The 15,860-nt window shown below is 42.0% G+C and overlaps 1 protein-coding gene across 1 annotated transcript; it reads left to right on the forward strand.

The window, feature by feature from the left end:
* Window positions 1-10,159: 10,159 nt before the first annotated feature.
* Window positions 10,160-14,770, forward strand: LOC106601958 (actin, non-muscle 6.2). Its single transcript, XM_014194401.1, has 6 exons — window positions 10,160-10,311; window positions 10,806-10,932; window positions 12,429-12,668; window positions 12,939-13,377; window positions 13,903-14,084; window positions 14,311-14,770. The coding sequence occupies exons 2-6, from the start codon at window positions 10,807-10,809 to the stop codon at window positions 14,452-14,454; spliced, it is 1,131 nt and encodes a 376-aa protein (XP_014049876.1). The 5' UTR covers window positions 10,160-10,311; window position 10,806; the 3' UTR covers window positions 14,455-14,770.
* The last annotated feature ends 1,090 nt before the right edge of the window (window positions 14,771-15,860 follow it).

Below are 15,860 nucleotides of genomic sequence, written 5' to 3' on the forward strand. Positions count from 1 at the left end.
CTGGGCTGACCGAAGAATGCCATTTGGAAAACATTAAACAAGTTAAGCTGTCATTAGTGCCTTTAACACTAGGAACCATTCAGCACTTTCACTTAAATTACAATGTACTATGATTGATATATTGATCGGTGTCCATCAGCCACTTGATAAACTAAAGAAGAGATATTTATATATTAACACCGGCTACTAACCCCATGCCACTCTCCCCTGACAGTCTACTACTAACCTCAGACCACTCTCCCCCGACAGTCTACTGCTAACCTCAGACCACTCTCCCCTGACAGTCTGATGCCTAACCAGAAACCCAGAAGACAGAGACATGACCTGTTACCTTCTCCAGGGCACACGCTACAATCATGACCTATGACCTTCTTCAGGGCAGACATTATGATGGCCCTACCTAAGAGCATTATCAATCTCATTCACTAAGGTTTCCGGTGCCATAACGAGTGTCTTATTCAAAAAAGTGGTGGAAACACGAAACGCTGTGTCTGTCAAATGATTGGCACCATTTATAAAGATGAGCAAAAAAGACTATCAGGTAAATAATACACATTTCTGAGATACAACTACTGTTCAAAAGTTTGGGGTCACTTAGAAATGTCCTTGTTTTTTTCTCCATTTAAATACCATCAAATTGATACAGTGTAGACATTTTTAATGTTGAAAATTACTTTTGTAGCTGGAAACCGCAGATTTTTTATGGAATATCTACATAGGCATACAGAGGCCCATTATCAGCAACCATCAGTCCTGTGTTCCAATGCCACGTTGTGTTAGCTAATCCAAGTTTATCATTTTAAAAGACTAAATGATCATTAGAAAACCCTTTTGCAATTATGTTAGCACAGATGAAAACTATTGTTTTGATTAAAACCTGTTGAGGACCCCTTCGAGACAGGATCCCGTTAACGGGATTGATTTTGACAACAGCCAGTGGAAAATCAGAGCGCCAAATTCAAAACAGCTAAAATCTCATAATTCCATTTTCTCAAACAATCAACTAGTTTACACCATTTTAAATATAAGACTCTCGTTAATCCAACCACATCGTCCGATTTCAAAAAGGCTTTACGGCGAAAGCATACAATTAGATTATGTTAGGACATAAACTTCACAAGAAAAATCACACAGCCATTTTCCAAGCAACTAGATGCATCACAAAAAACAAAAGTACAGCTAAAATATTCACTAACCTTTGATGATCTTCATCAGATGGCACTCATAGGACTTCATGTTACACAATACATGTATGTTTTGCTCGATAAAGTTCATATTTATATCCAAAAACCCCATTTTACATTGGCGCGTAATGTTCAGAAATGTTTTCCCTCCAAACTCCCGGTGAATGAGCAATGAGCACACATATTACAGAAATACTCATCATAAACTTTGATCAATATACAAGTGTTATGCACAGAATTATAGATAGACTTCTCCTAAATGCTACCGCTTTGTCAGATTTCAAAAAAGGTTCACGGCGAAAGCACAATTTGCAATAATCTGAGTACAGCCCAGATGACACTAACAACTAGCAAACAGAAACCCGCCATCTTGGAGTCAATACAACTAAGAAATTACATTATAAATATTAACTTACCTTTGATTATCTTCATCAGAAGGCACTCCCAGGAACCCCAGCTCCACAATACATGTTCGATAAAGTTTCTCTTTATGTCCAAATACATCCATTTTGTTCACGCGTTAGGTTCACTATCCAAACCCACAACGCGCGTGCTTACTTAGTCCAGACGAAAAGTCAAAAAAGTTATACTACAGTTTGTAGAAGCATGTCAAACGATGTATAGAATCAATCTTTAGGTTGTTTTTAACATATATCTTCAATAAAATTCCAACCGGACATATCCGTTCTCTTTAGGAGTGAATATGAACTCAGCTCGCTCCCAAGTCTTTGCGTGTGACTGTACCCATGCCTTATAATGGGACACCTACTTCCTTGGGCTGTTATTCCCATCAAATTCACCATAGAATCCTCAAACAAGGTTCTAAAGACTGTTGACATCTAGTGGAAGCTTTAGGAAGTGCAAAATGAACCCTAAGTCACTGTATACTGTAAAGGCAATTACTTGAAAAAACTACAACCTCAGATTTCACACTTCCTGGTTGGATTTCTCTCAGGTTTTTGCCTGCCATATGAGTTCTGTTATACTCACAGACATCATTCAAACAGTTTTAGAAACATCAGAGTGTTTTCTATCCAAATATACTAATGATATGCATATCCTACCTCCTGGGCCCGAGTTGCAGGCAGTTTAATTTGGGTACTTTTTCATCCGGCCGTGAAAATACTGCCCCCTATCCCGAAGAGGTTTTAAAGAAGCAATACAACTGGCCTTCTTTAGACTAGTTGAGTATCTGGAGCATCAGCATTTGTGGGTTCGATTATAGGCTCAAATTGGCCAGAAACAAAGAAATTTCTTCTGAAACGCGTCAGTCTATTTTTGTTCTGAAAAATGAAGGCTATTCCATACGAGAAATTGCCAAGAAACTGAAGATCTCGTACAACGCTGTGTACTACGCCCTTCACAGAACAGCGCAAACTGGCTCTAACCAGAACGGAAAGAGGAGTGGGAGGCCCCGGTACACAACTGAGCAAGAGGACAAGTACATTAGAGTGTCTAGTTTGAGAAACATACGCCTCACAAGTCCTCAACTGGCAGCTTCATTAAATAGTACCCGTAAAACACCATTAGAGTAGAGTTGATACATTCTTATATATATTTTCATAGAGGTTTGGATCATCATTATTTGGATCGTATAGGTTAATATGCCATATATGTTAATGGTCCAATAACATATCTAAAATCATTCATATACCTTGCGGATCTGTTTGGACAATTTGCACATTTGGATCAAAATGGCTGTTAATTAATATCATCACCCCTTTTGAATTTCTTTGCCCATGGGAGAAATATATATTGCCCCCCCAGTCCTTTTTCCACAAAACTTAATCTAAAATTGTTGAATGTGTTTCCTGTAAACAATAGATATTATATTCCTTCTCTTTTAGCCAGGTACATACTGACTGTCTTTTCTTATTATCTGCTAGGCCATTACAATTGTAACTGGCTATACTTATTTCACCACTTACCATAATGAGACACAACTTTAAATTCTATTTATGAAAATATATGTTTGTAAACGTACCATTAAAAAGTAACCCCTGAATGTCTCATAATGATGAGTGACCCCTGTAGGACTGAATATTAAAGGTGGGAATTGTTTTCTATACTTAGCTTTCAGGAGGTAGATAAACAACATAAAGGTAGACCAAAGATGATGGTTAAATGAAGATGGTTCACTCAGGCCATTTACCATTGAGGAAAAAAGTATGTTCCGGTCTATTTAACTGGGTGTGTCTCCCATAGACACCAATGCAATAGCAGCTGGGTCTGGTCTACTTATAGTAAGTAGTTCATTGACTTACATTACATTGAACCAGAAAAAAAACAAGTGTGGTGTCTCGCTTTCTCTTCGGTCTCTGGGTAGCTCAGCAAAATGACAGTGCCATGAGCAGCACTGCAGATAATGGCCATGTTCAAGAGGATAAAAATTGTAATGTATCATGGGTAAATTGTGACTGACTGATGTACAAATAATAATGAGTCGTTATTTAGTCAAGACTTCGCTCTCACACAGTCACACTCAGTATCCACTCAGTGCGTTCGTAAAATATTCAGACCCCCTGACTTTTTCCCCATTTTGCTATGTTACAGCCTTATTCTAAAATGTATTAAATTAATTGTTTTCCTCATCAATCTACACACAATACCCCATAATGACAAAGAGAAAACAGGTTTTTAGAAATGTTTGCAAATGTATAAAAAAGTATAAACAGGAAAACCTTATGTACATAAGTATTCAGACCCTTTGCTATGAGACTCGAAATTGAGCTCAGGTGCATCCTGTTTCCATTGATCATCCTTGAGATGTTTCTATAACTTGATTAGAGTCCACTTGTGGTAAATTCAATTGATTGGACATGATTTGGAAAGGCACACACCTGTCTATATAAGGTCCCACAGTTGACAGTGCATGTCAGAGCAAAAACCAAGCCATGAGTTCGAAGGAATTGTCAGTAGAGCTCCGAGACAGGATTGAATCGAGGCAAAGATCTGGGGAAGGGTACCAAAAAATGTCTGCAGCATTGAAGGTCCCCAAGAACACAGTGGCCTCCATCATTCTTAAATGGAAGAAGTTTGGAACCCCCAAGACTCTTCCTAGAGCTGGCCCTACCTGGCCAAACTGAGTAATCAGGGGAGAAAGGCCTTGGTCAGGGAGGTGACCAAGAACCCGATGGTCACTCAGAGAGCTCCAGAGTTCCTCTGTGGAGATGGGAGAATCAGGCCTTTATGATAGTGGCCAGACAGAAGGCACTCCTCAGTAAAAGGTACATGACAGCCCTCTTGGAGTTTGTCAAAAGGCACCTAAAGACCCTCAGACCATGAGAAACAACATTCTCTGGTCTGATGAAACCAAGATTGAACTCTTTGGCCTGAATGCCAAACGTCACGTCTAGCGCAAACCTGGCACCATCCGTACGGTGAAGCATGGTGCTTGCAGCATCATGCTGTGGGAACGTTTTTCAGCGGCAGGGACTGGGAGACTAGTCAGGATTGAGGGAAAGATGAATGGAGCAAAGTACAGAGAGATCCTTGATGGAAACCTACTCCAGAGCGCTCAGGACCTCAGACTGGGGTGAAGATTCACCTTCCAACAGGACAACGACCCTAAGCACACAGCCAAGACAACTCAGGGGTGGCTTCGGAACAAGTCTCTGAATGTCCTTGAGTGGTCCAGCCAGAGCCCGGACTTGGACCGGAATGTCTCTCTTGAGAGGATCTGCAGAGAACAATGGGAGAAACTCCCCAAATACAGGTGTGCCAATATTGTAGCATCATACCTAACAAGACTCAAGGCTGTAATCGCTGCCAAAGGTGCTTCAACAAGTATTGAGTAAAGGGTCTGAATACTTATATAACTGTGATATTTCTGTTTTTGATTTGTCATTATGGGGTATTATGTATAGATTGATGAGAGGGAAAAACGATTTAATCAATTTTAGAATAAGGCCTAACAAAATGTGGAAAAAGTCAAAGGGTCTGAATACTTTCTGAATGGACTGTATGTTAGTATTAGGAGATATGTTAGTAGGAGATATGCATCTTTAAAATTACTTATTTAAAGTGCCCAGCACGTCATCCTCGTTAACAGTTTAAAAAATGTCAGAGAGTAAGATAGGGAAGCGACAGCAGCGAAGTCCTGTAAGGCAATACAAACCAGACTAGATGCCAAAACTGTGACGGCCGGGATGGAGAAATTGTACAATGATCGCTCTGCAAGTAGGCCTACAAAGCGCCAGCTCTCAAACACCTTATGTGGCACAACAGATTGTTGGATGTCTATGAACACGCTGTAATACATCACTGCAGCAACCCATCACATTGATGAGCACGTGGGAAATGAAGTCCCATGTAGGCTACTACTGACCACAGAACATGGAGGAGAGGCACACAGCAGAAAACCTAAAACGGCATTAACTACCATCGTTGCTGACTGGGTGGGGGACAGCGGTAAGATGAGCGCTCTCTGGTAGGGTTTCCACTAGATAGCACAGCCACAAAGTCAAAATTGTCTATCGTAAAAATGACAGAAATAGGTGGGGTTTATGACTTTGTGGCTGTGGTAACTACGGTGATGACCATCTGGTAGGTAGCCAGGTCTGCGGTAGATTGAACTGCATTGCCCCTTAGTGGTCATACACAGGAAAATATTTGCATTTTAGAAAAGGAAGTTAAAATGGGAAACCTCAATTCTTGCATAGATATGACACAGATCTATAGATACATTTTTTCTGAAGACAGACTGACTATAACTGTGAAAGTGTCTCCAGCAAGACCATTAGAGTACGTACACAGACATGAATCCTCTTTACTATTAAACAGGTTCTTCTGTCACAAAAACTTTCCATTTATGTGACAAATAACCCCTTGAATAAAGAGTTTCCGCTTCTTCCCCTTAGGTTAAAGGTTATATGTCAATTGCACCAGAATAAATATCTCCTGTTTCTACTACACAGCTCCTGTGAGCTATGTAGACCCATGTTTTATATGTTCTAATTAAGCAATAAGGCCTGAGGAGGTGTGGTATATGACAATATACTGTACTACGGCTAAGGGCTGTTCTTACGCACGACGGAGTGCCTGGACACAGCCCTTAGCCGTGGTATATTGGCCATACAGTATATCACAAACCTCTGAGGTGCCTTACTGCTATTATAACTATACCAACGTAATTAGAGGAGTAAAAATACATGTTTTGTCATACCCATGGTATACGGTCTGATATAGCATGGCTGTCAGCCAATCAGCATTCAGGGCTCGAACCACCCAGTTTATAATTAATATAAGGGATTATAATGAGGAACATCCAGCAGAGGAAATGGTGCAGAAGATACATTTATGCTGCAAAAAGTTTGGTTTCGATTCATAAAAATAAAAAAATGTATCTGATGATTTATGCATATATACTTTGGATGGTGCCCTCATTGATCGTGCCCCCGCGAATAAATATCTGGGAATCTGAATTGACAAAAAGCTGTGTTTCAAAAAGCATGTTGATGAGTTAGTTAAGAAATGAAGGATTGAAATAGGCTTCTTCTATAGGAACAGGTCATTTATTTCGTTAAATAGCTGAAAACAAATCATTTATTCCAGTTATTGACTATTGCGATAACGTTTATATGAATGCAGCTGCCACTGTATTGAAGCCATTGGACGCAGTTCATCACAGCGCATTGTGTAGTTAAATAAAGGTTAAATAAAATACAAAATATTACAGGCAATAGGTTCAGTACACATCATTGCATTTTGCATCAGAAAGTAGGCTGGCCATCCTTGAAGTCTCATTGTCTAGAAAGCCCTCTTGCATAAACTTACACCATACCTGACCTCACTGTTAACCTTCAGACGTATAAGTTACTAGATCCGGAGTCATGGATGGCTAACCCTAGAGATCCCTTCAATCTCTTCGGAGTTAGGTAAATCTGCTTTTAGTTTTTTGTGCCTGTGGAATGACCTCCAAAAGTCCTAAAAGATGAATTGGTGCCTCTAAGGCAATTCAGGCAGATGTTAGAGGGTCTTTTTATTGAACAATGTGTTTGTTTCATATGATTGTGTTTTGCTTTTCCTGTTTTGTGTTTGCTTTTCATGTATTGTGTAATTAGTGTGTATAGTGTAATTGTTGTTGATTGATGTGGTCATGCAGGGCTCATCTGCAATATAGGCCGTAGTCTCAGCATGACTCCCTGCTTAAATAAAGGTTCAATACAATTAAATACAATTTCACTGGTAAATAACTAGTTTATTTGTAGGCCTATAGCGAAGTTAGTTTGTACGAGTTTAGAATTCTAAGCAGGTTGAGCAGTTTACTACCCCTGTTAGCAGTGCGTGTATTCATGGATGGCAAGGGAAGTCAGGCTTTCCCAAAACATTGACCAATAAAAGAATACATAAATGTCCTTCAGTTCGCAAGAGGCTGAACGAATCTCACCGGAGAAAGCATCCGAGCCTGCGAAACAGCGGCCATCTATCTGATGCTGCCTGGTCAACATTATTTCCGCCCGTAGCATTGAATGTAAGGGAAGCCAGCGAGCATTTGGCCTGCCTTGATAAAAAAAATACATAAAATAATAGCCAATCAGCGTTGAGCTAAACTGAGCGAGCTAAACTGTGAATGGTCCTGGCACACCCCAAAAAAAGTGTAAAGGGAATCCAGTTTGGATTTCACATCAAAAGCAAAACATAATTGACAGAAACATGAATTGTATCTCGTTGTGCTGTTGTCCTCCATTTGCTAGCTAACTAGCTAAAATTGGCCCTTTCCTAAATTACCCATGGATGGAGATAGGGATTTGGACTTGTGGTTTTACTTATTTCTCCTTACTGGCCAATGATCCTCTGGCCTGAGAGGATGGAAGTTCAATATGTAGCTAATGTACTGTAATAGGCTAACGTTAACTAGCGGCACATCGTTGCCCATGAAAGGAAGTTAGGCTAGCGAGCAAGCATTTTAGCCAGGTAGCCTAGGACAGCAAAAACTAAAAGTGTGTACTGTATGACAGAGTCATAAAAGAGAGGAGGATGGCATTGGCATTTCTCTACAAGTAGAGTCAACATGTTTTTTTCTACTTGCACAAATGCGCACACACACACACACACACACACACACACACACACACACACACACACACACACACACACACACACACACACACACACACACACACACACACACACACACACTCTCTCTCAACAGTTGTTTAGTAGTCCGAAAATGTTGGAAACATTAACTTGCTTGACCATGCTGTAGATCATGTAACTGTCTGTTAAATGCAGTATGCTTTGTGGACTTCACCGGAGAGAGATTGCTCTCCGGTTTTGTGATGAAACAAAGGTGTTGTTGAATTGATTCAGCCACTGTGTCTTCTTATTGTCTCGACCTTACACGGAACCCAAACCGTGTGCGCCATCGTGGGACACCGTGCATAAATTTATTTTGTCCCCCTACACCAAACGTTATCACGACACGCAGGTTAAAATATCAAAACAAACTCTGAACCAATGACATTAATTTGGGGACAGGACGAAAAGCTTTAAATATTTATGGCAATTTAGCTAGTTAGCTTGCACTTACTAGCTAATTTGTCCTATTTAGCTAGCTTGCTGTTGCTAGCTAATTTGTCCTGGGATATAAACATTAGGTTGACAATTAACAATTAACAATTAATCCACACATAAAACGGTCAACCGAATCATTTCTAGTCATCTCTCCTCCTTCCAGGCTTTTTCATAGTTGAATTTATATGGTGATTGGCATCTAAACTTTCAAAGTGTTATCACGACAACCGGCAACACAGTTAGTCTTTCAATCACCCACGTGGGTATAACCAATGAGGAGATGGCACGTGGGTACCTGCTTCTATAAACCAATGAGGAGATGGGAGAGGCAGGACTTGCAGCGTGATCTGCGTCAGAAATAGGAATGACTTCTATTTTAGCCCTTGGCAACGCAGACGCTCGTTGACGCGCGCGAGCAGTGTGGGTGCAATAATTGAATAACATAGATTTCTAAATTTATTTTGCGACGCGAGCGGTGTAGTCAGGGTATTAGGCATATATATCATGGCCACAAGGCATATGAACTAACATGTTATAGAGCAAACAACGCAATTATCACAACACATAGGTTTGGCTTCCCCAGTGATTTTACACACACACCACTACTGCCTGTTAGCCAATTATAGCCCCACAGACAAGTACAGTCCTCTCACACATTGAGTTTTTTTTTTTTTTTACAATAATAGCCTTCTGCTAGCCTGTATTTCGGGAGCAATTATACCAGATTTTAAACCCAAAGGCAGCCACATTCTGATATTTTTCCCAATTATTGGTATTTAGACCAATCAGATCAGAATTAGGCTGCCTGTGTATACTAGGTGCTTTGAGGTTGCATTGTAAAGTACTGAATAACTAAGAACTAAGCACAGGTCACGTATTTGACATGGTCTAATATGTATTTGATTAATGTCTACAGACTATGAAGGGCAGCATAGCCCACCTATGCCTATCTCAGGTCAAACTTTCGATGCAACACTCTGGTCCAGGGTGCGCAGATCTGATGCAATACAATGCAATGCATGACACGCAGCTGATCTTTCAAAAGAATAGTTGGGCAAACATTTATTTAACAAAACAAAACATAATCAAGCCATGTTCATAAATTACGATGGGATCGGGCACATTGAGGTATTATATTTGATCGCGCCCTATCGGCTACTTTTGTCTCACTACAATATGAGCGCACCAGTCCTCTTTTCCCATTGTCTTTTCCACAATGTGGATTCACTTGATAAAGGGTTAGCCTGCTAACACATTCAACGACGTCTCTTACATTTCAAAATTCTACTGAATTTAAATGACCCAAAACCTGTAGGCTAACCCAACATGTACCTGTTTCCTTCCAATCCATGCAGTCTCTTTCATGTCGTCTTGCCTGGGAAAGACAACGGTCAGTCACTTCCACCGTAAAACACCTCCCAATCCAATCCGGTGTCTTTTTTTGAAAACAATGCCCATATTTGGTGTGTGCAGGTGAACGTGAAGGCGGAGGATGATGCACGGCTGGGGAGAAAAGGAGGTATATAGTCTCCTGCTGAAATGTGGATGTCACGCACACTTTGTGGAGAACATAATCATTCCCGGATTCTTGACGAGAAGTCCCAACTGACAGGTAAGCAAACGCCACTCTCCCGACGTTTGGGAAAGCTAATCGGAAATGTCGAGTTGTATCGTTAAATGTGTTTGTTCTAGCTTGGTTAAAATCACTTGATTTGAAATACAGCTTTGCTTGGATTTGTCTGAATACGTGTTTGAGTTGTTGGACTCGGAGCCATATATTGAGAGAGAATAAATTACACTGGAGTTCTTGCTTTGTTCCAAATTATTGTATTAGTTTCAATTCCACTGTTTTTACAAGTTCTGCTAGTAGACTAGTGCTCTTTAACAGTTACTGTGGTTAAACATTTAACTAATTGTTACGAATTACAGTTGACTATGGTCCTATGTCTACACTTACAAATGAGGACCTCTAATTTGTCACATTTATACTGTAGTAATTGGTGGTATGTATTGAGATATACCCTACACCAGGCAATGGTTTGGCTTTGTTCTTGCTTTTTAGGCCTTGCTTCATTAATCCCCTTCTTTTTTTTTTTTTTTTAACAGAATGGCTGAAGACGATATTGCTGCACTGGTGGTTGACAATGGTTCAGGCATGTGCAAGGCTGGTTTTGCAGGGGATGATGCTCCCCGTGCTGTCTTCCCCTCCATTGTTGGAAGACCCAGACATCAGGTTGGAACCATACTGGGCTCTTAGATATCGGATTCACTTAATATAGGCTATATAGTTTGTGTATAAAAGTATGTGGACACCCCTTCAAATTAGTGGATTTGGCTATTTCATCCACACTTTGGCAGTAGAAGGGCCTTACTGACTTTAAACGTGGCACTGTCCTAGAAGTCAATTTGTCAAATCTCTGACCTGCTAGAGCTGCCCCGATCAACTCGTAAGTGCTGTTATTGTGTAGTGGAAATGTCTAGGAGCAACAATGGCTCAGCTGTGAAGTGGTAGGCCACACAAGCTCACAGAATGGGACTGCTGAAACATGTAAAAGACGTCTGACCTCGGATGCAACACTCCCTACCGTGTTTCAAACTGCCCCTGGAAGCAACGTCAGCACAACTGTTTGTCGGGAGCTTCATGAAATGAGTTTCCGTGGCCAAGCAGCTGCACACAAGCCTAAGATCACTATGCACAATGTCAAGTGTTGGCTGGAGTGGTGTAAAGCTCACCGCCACTGGACTCTGGAGCAGTGGAAACACCTTCTCTTGAGTGCTGACTCACACTTCACCATCTGGCAGTCCGACAGACGAATCTGGGTTTGGCAGATGCCAGGAGAACGTTACCTGCCCGACTGTGTAGTGTCAACTAAAGTTTGGTGGAGGTATAATGGTCTGGGGCTGTTTTTCATGGTTCAGGCTCGGCCACTTAATTCCAATAACGGGAAATCTTAACGCTACAGCGACATTCTGTGCGCCTGTCTTTGTTGCAACAGTTTGGGTGAAGACCATTTCCTCTTTCAGCATGACAATACTCCTGTGCACAAAGAGGTCCATACAGAAATGGTCTGTGGCTCGTATGGAAGAACTTGACTGGCCTGCACAGAGCCCGGCCCTCAACCCATCGACCACTTTTGTGATGAAATGGAACACTGACTGAGTCAGGCCTATTTGCTCAACATCAGTGCCTGACTTCACTAATGCTCTTGTGGCTGAATGGAAGAAATTCCCCACAGCAATGTTCAAACATCTAGTGGAAAGCCTTCTCAGAGTGGCGGCTATTATAGCAGCAAAGGAGGGGACCAACTCCATATTAATAGTCATGATTTTGGAATTGAGATGTTTGACGAGCATGTGTCCACTTACTTTTTGGTAATGTTCTTTATCTCAATATTTGACTTTGGGATAGTTTGAAGAGGCTATACAGAACTCTTCCTTCTGGGGGTGCTCTTGAGCCAAGAGGTCCACTAAATGGACAAATATCGGCCAGAAATTGCCTCATTAAAAAGAAAGGGACACCCCTCCCCAAACACATTAACAAAAGCATAATATATTGGTAGCCTAAAACTGAAGATTGTGATTTCATGAGTTAAGAAATTGCTTGTGTGTATATAAAACATGCAGGCAACTCAAGCCAACATTTGATGAAAACAACTTCTGTAGTGTATTGTAACTTGAGTTTATGCGTAATGCAGGGACAAAGTGTAACGGTAATGTGTCTTTCCCCAGGGTGTGATGGTGGGCATGGGACAGAAGGACAGTTATGTGGGAGATGAGGCCCAGAGCAAGAGAGGCATCCTGACTCTGAAGTACCCCATCGAGCACGGCATTGTTACCAACTGGGACGACATGGAGAAGATCTGGCATCACACCTTCTACAATGAGCTGCGTGTGGCCCCTGAAGAGCATCCCGTCCTGCTCACGGAGGCCCCACTTAACCCCAAAGCCAACAGGGAGAAGATGACCCAGGTAGTAGTGGGGGCATTAGTGTCATTTACAAATGAAACCCTGTGGCAGTAGTAAATAAACCCAGCCATTTTATTTACTACATGTGAAGACTCCTCATCCACTAGCAGAATGTAGAGCAGTAGACAGGGTTACTCTGTTCACCTTGCCTGAGGGTAGGTATTGATTAGTGGTGGGCCTCACAGTCCTAGCAGTATTTGTAGGTGTTTAAAATGTTTTTTTTGATAAAGGGTCTTGCATAGTCCTAATTCCCACCTTCTATTATTCTACCAGATCATGTTTGAGACCTTCAACAGCCCAGCCATGTATGTAGGTATCCAGGCCGTGCTGTCTTTGTACGCATCTGGTCGCACCACCGGAATAGTGATGGATTCCGGGGATGGTGTTAGCCACACGGTGCCCATCTACGAGGGTTACGCTCTTCCCCACGCCATCCTGCGTCTGGACCTGGCTGGACGTGACCTCACGGACTACCTGATGAAGATCCTGACTGAGCGTGGCTACAGCTTCACCACCACGGCCGAGAGGGAGATTGTGCGCGACATCAAGGAGAAGCTGGCCTATGTGGCGCTGGACTTCGAGCAGGAGATGAAGACCTCCGCCTCCAGTTCCTCTCTGGAGAAGAGCTACGAGCTGCCTGATGGACAGGTCATCACTATCGGCAACGAGCGCTTCCGGTGCCCTGAGACCATGTTCCAGCCGTCCTTCATTGGTGAGATGTTTTTCTGCGTATTAAAGAGGAACTTCAGCTAACAATGTTCATGTTAAAAGCCATTTGTCTATGGTTGGTGACTATAGTAATTCTAGTCCTGAAATCCACATGGTGGTGAAATGTGACATTTTGGGGCTTTGACTCATACATTTATATCACTACAGAAATGGAGGCTCTGAATGTTTCCTCTTGGTAGAGGTCACATTCAAAATGCACCCTTATTTATATATGAATATTCATGATCACTAATCACCCAACTTTTTAGCGGTTTTCGAAAATCAGCGGACAAAGGTTGCGTTCGGCCACTGGAGTTGCTCTTTAATACATGTACAAATGTTCTTGTCTAGACAATGTTACTCAGCTTAGTGAGTCATTGACCACTACAAACCATTTTCAGAATCCTATGGAGCTCTAAGGTTCTTGACAGTCGCATGTTCACTGACCTCATTAAAAGAGCCATTCTTGTAGGCCTGTTAATTTCTGTTCCTAGGGCTGCCATCAACATGTACATGCTTGCTTTTGTAGGAATGGAAAGCACTGGAGTGCATGAGACCACCTACAACTCTATCATGAAGTGTGATGTGGACATCAGGAAAGATCTGTATGCCAACACTGTTCTCTCTGGTGGAACCACCATGTTCCCTGGCATCGCTGATAGAATGCAGAAGGAGATCAGTGGCTTGGCACCTCCTACTATGAAGATTAAGGTGGGCATTCATGTGTGATTCTCTGAATTTCAGCCCATGGGCATCAAGTGTAATCTCTCAACTAGCCCCCAAAAAATGGTATTCCCCGTCAGTTGATCTCTTTTTGGCTTCCAATACTTTCATAAGATCATGATCAGAAATCATATTTATTAATGTATTCTGCACTAAAACAACTTTAGATCACCTCCGTTTTACTAATGAATACATTCAAATCTCTGGTCTCCAGATCATCGCCCCTCCTGAGCGTAAATACTCTGTTTGGATCGGTGGCTCCATCCTGGCCTCTCTCTCCACCTTCCAACAGATGTGGATTTCCAAGCAGGAATACGAGGAATCCGGCCCGTCTATCGTCCACCGCAAATGTTTCTAAAGCCTCGCCTCTTAACCTCAGTGTTTATTTCAGATGGCTCTCCTGTCCAGAAGCCAACACCTTGCCCCTATCCCCTAAGCATTTGTGTGGCTCTAAAATTATCAGATGAGTAGAAGTGAATTCCATGTATCCTAACTGGTAGAGAGAAAGCCATATTGTTTCAGTTCTACATGGTGTCCTGGGGGGGAGTGACAGGGTGGTTTCTGGGTAGGCTCATTGTTAGAGTTGTGACATTCTGCCTTGTTGTATTTGTTACTATTCGTCTTGCTGTAACATCTGCTCCTGGGCCATCGAATAAACATTCACCATAACATGATACTCTGTGTAGTCTGTATTTGAAACGTTAAGTCTTATGTTCAGATTGTGATTTGGGAACAAGTGTTCTGAGATTCTGGCTTTGTCCACTGGTTGGCACTATTGCCTGTTCTTTCTACTGGAAAGTGACATGTTTGACTTTCTTGTCATGGCAGATCAGATGCCTCATGTATTTGTCATTGACTGGAACCCACTGCAGGTTAGAATATCAAATGGGTGAATCTAACAGTTCTCATTATATTCTCTTGGCTGAACCTCACGTTTATGGCTTCATCTCTCAGATCTTTGCTGTGCTGGCCAGGTATGACATATCAGTATAGATGAAGGCAAGGTGAAGAAGCCACTTCTATAATGTACACTGAAAGCCCACTGTCTTTGACAGGAGTACATGCTAATGAACAGAAGTAGCTGTTCTAATCACATCAGTGATGCCATGAACATAAGACGGCTAACTATTTTATCAGGAGGGTCTGGTCATGAGAAGCTTTGCAGGTGTGTATTCTACACCAGTGCTAAAACACCTGGTGACAGTAATTAAATCCCAGACTAAAGCAGGTGAGTTTATCAAAGAGCTCGCTAGACCCAAAGCCTGTTTTGGCATAGGTAACGCTGGTCAACTTGGTGGGACTTCATACGGCAGGCACATTTCAATCGAAGCCAGGTCCACTGATTTATCTAGACCTGGGACACCAGATGGGTGCGATTTTTAATAATCCTATAGAACAGCTCTAGGGTTAGTCCTGGAAGTAACGCCTGCACAGACTCAGGACCACAGTTGGAGATACCTGATGCACATGCTATGTCCACTAGATGGCAGTGCCATCTTCACATTCTGTCACGACCCACACTGGTAGGGGAGCAGATGCTGCTTTCACATCTGTCACATGACCTACAGTGGTTGAGGTCCAAACGCTTAAGACACACCCTATCCCCTCAGCCCTCAAATTAAGTGGACACTTCTGATGTATGACATCTGACGAGTATACACTTGCACATTAAGGGGCGATGGAAGACAGTTTCACACCCAACTAGCTGTTTATTGTTTTCCATCCTTTTGAGGAAAATCCATGAGGCTTTGGCCCCTTGTGGGT

This window comes from Salmo salar, chromosome 03 (genome assembly GCF_965601325.2).
Source record: "Salmo salar chromosome 03, fSalSal1, whole genome shotgun sequence".
Classification (NCBI taxonomy): domain Eukaryota; kingdom Metazoa; phylum Chordata; class Actinopteri; order Salmoniformes; family Salmonidae; genus Salmo; species Salmo salar.

Bases quoted from the DNA above. Each gene is read 5' to 3' on its own strand.
- LOC106601958 (XM_014194401.1), top strand. From the start codon at position 10,807: ATGGCTGAAGACGATATTGCTGCACTGGTGGTTGACAATGGTTCAGGC. The intron at 12,669-12,938 runs GTAGTAGTGGGG...TTATTCTACCAG, and splicing joins ACAGGGAGAAGATGACCCAG to ATCATGTTTGAGACCTTCAA. The intron at 13,378-13,902 runs GTGAGATGTTTT...TTGCTTTTGTAG, and splicing joins GTTCCAGCCGTCCTTCATTG to GAATGGAAAGCACTGGAGTG.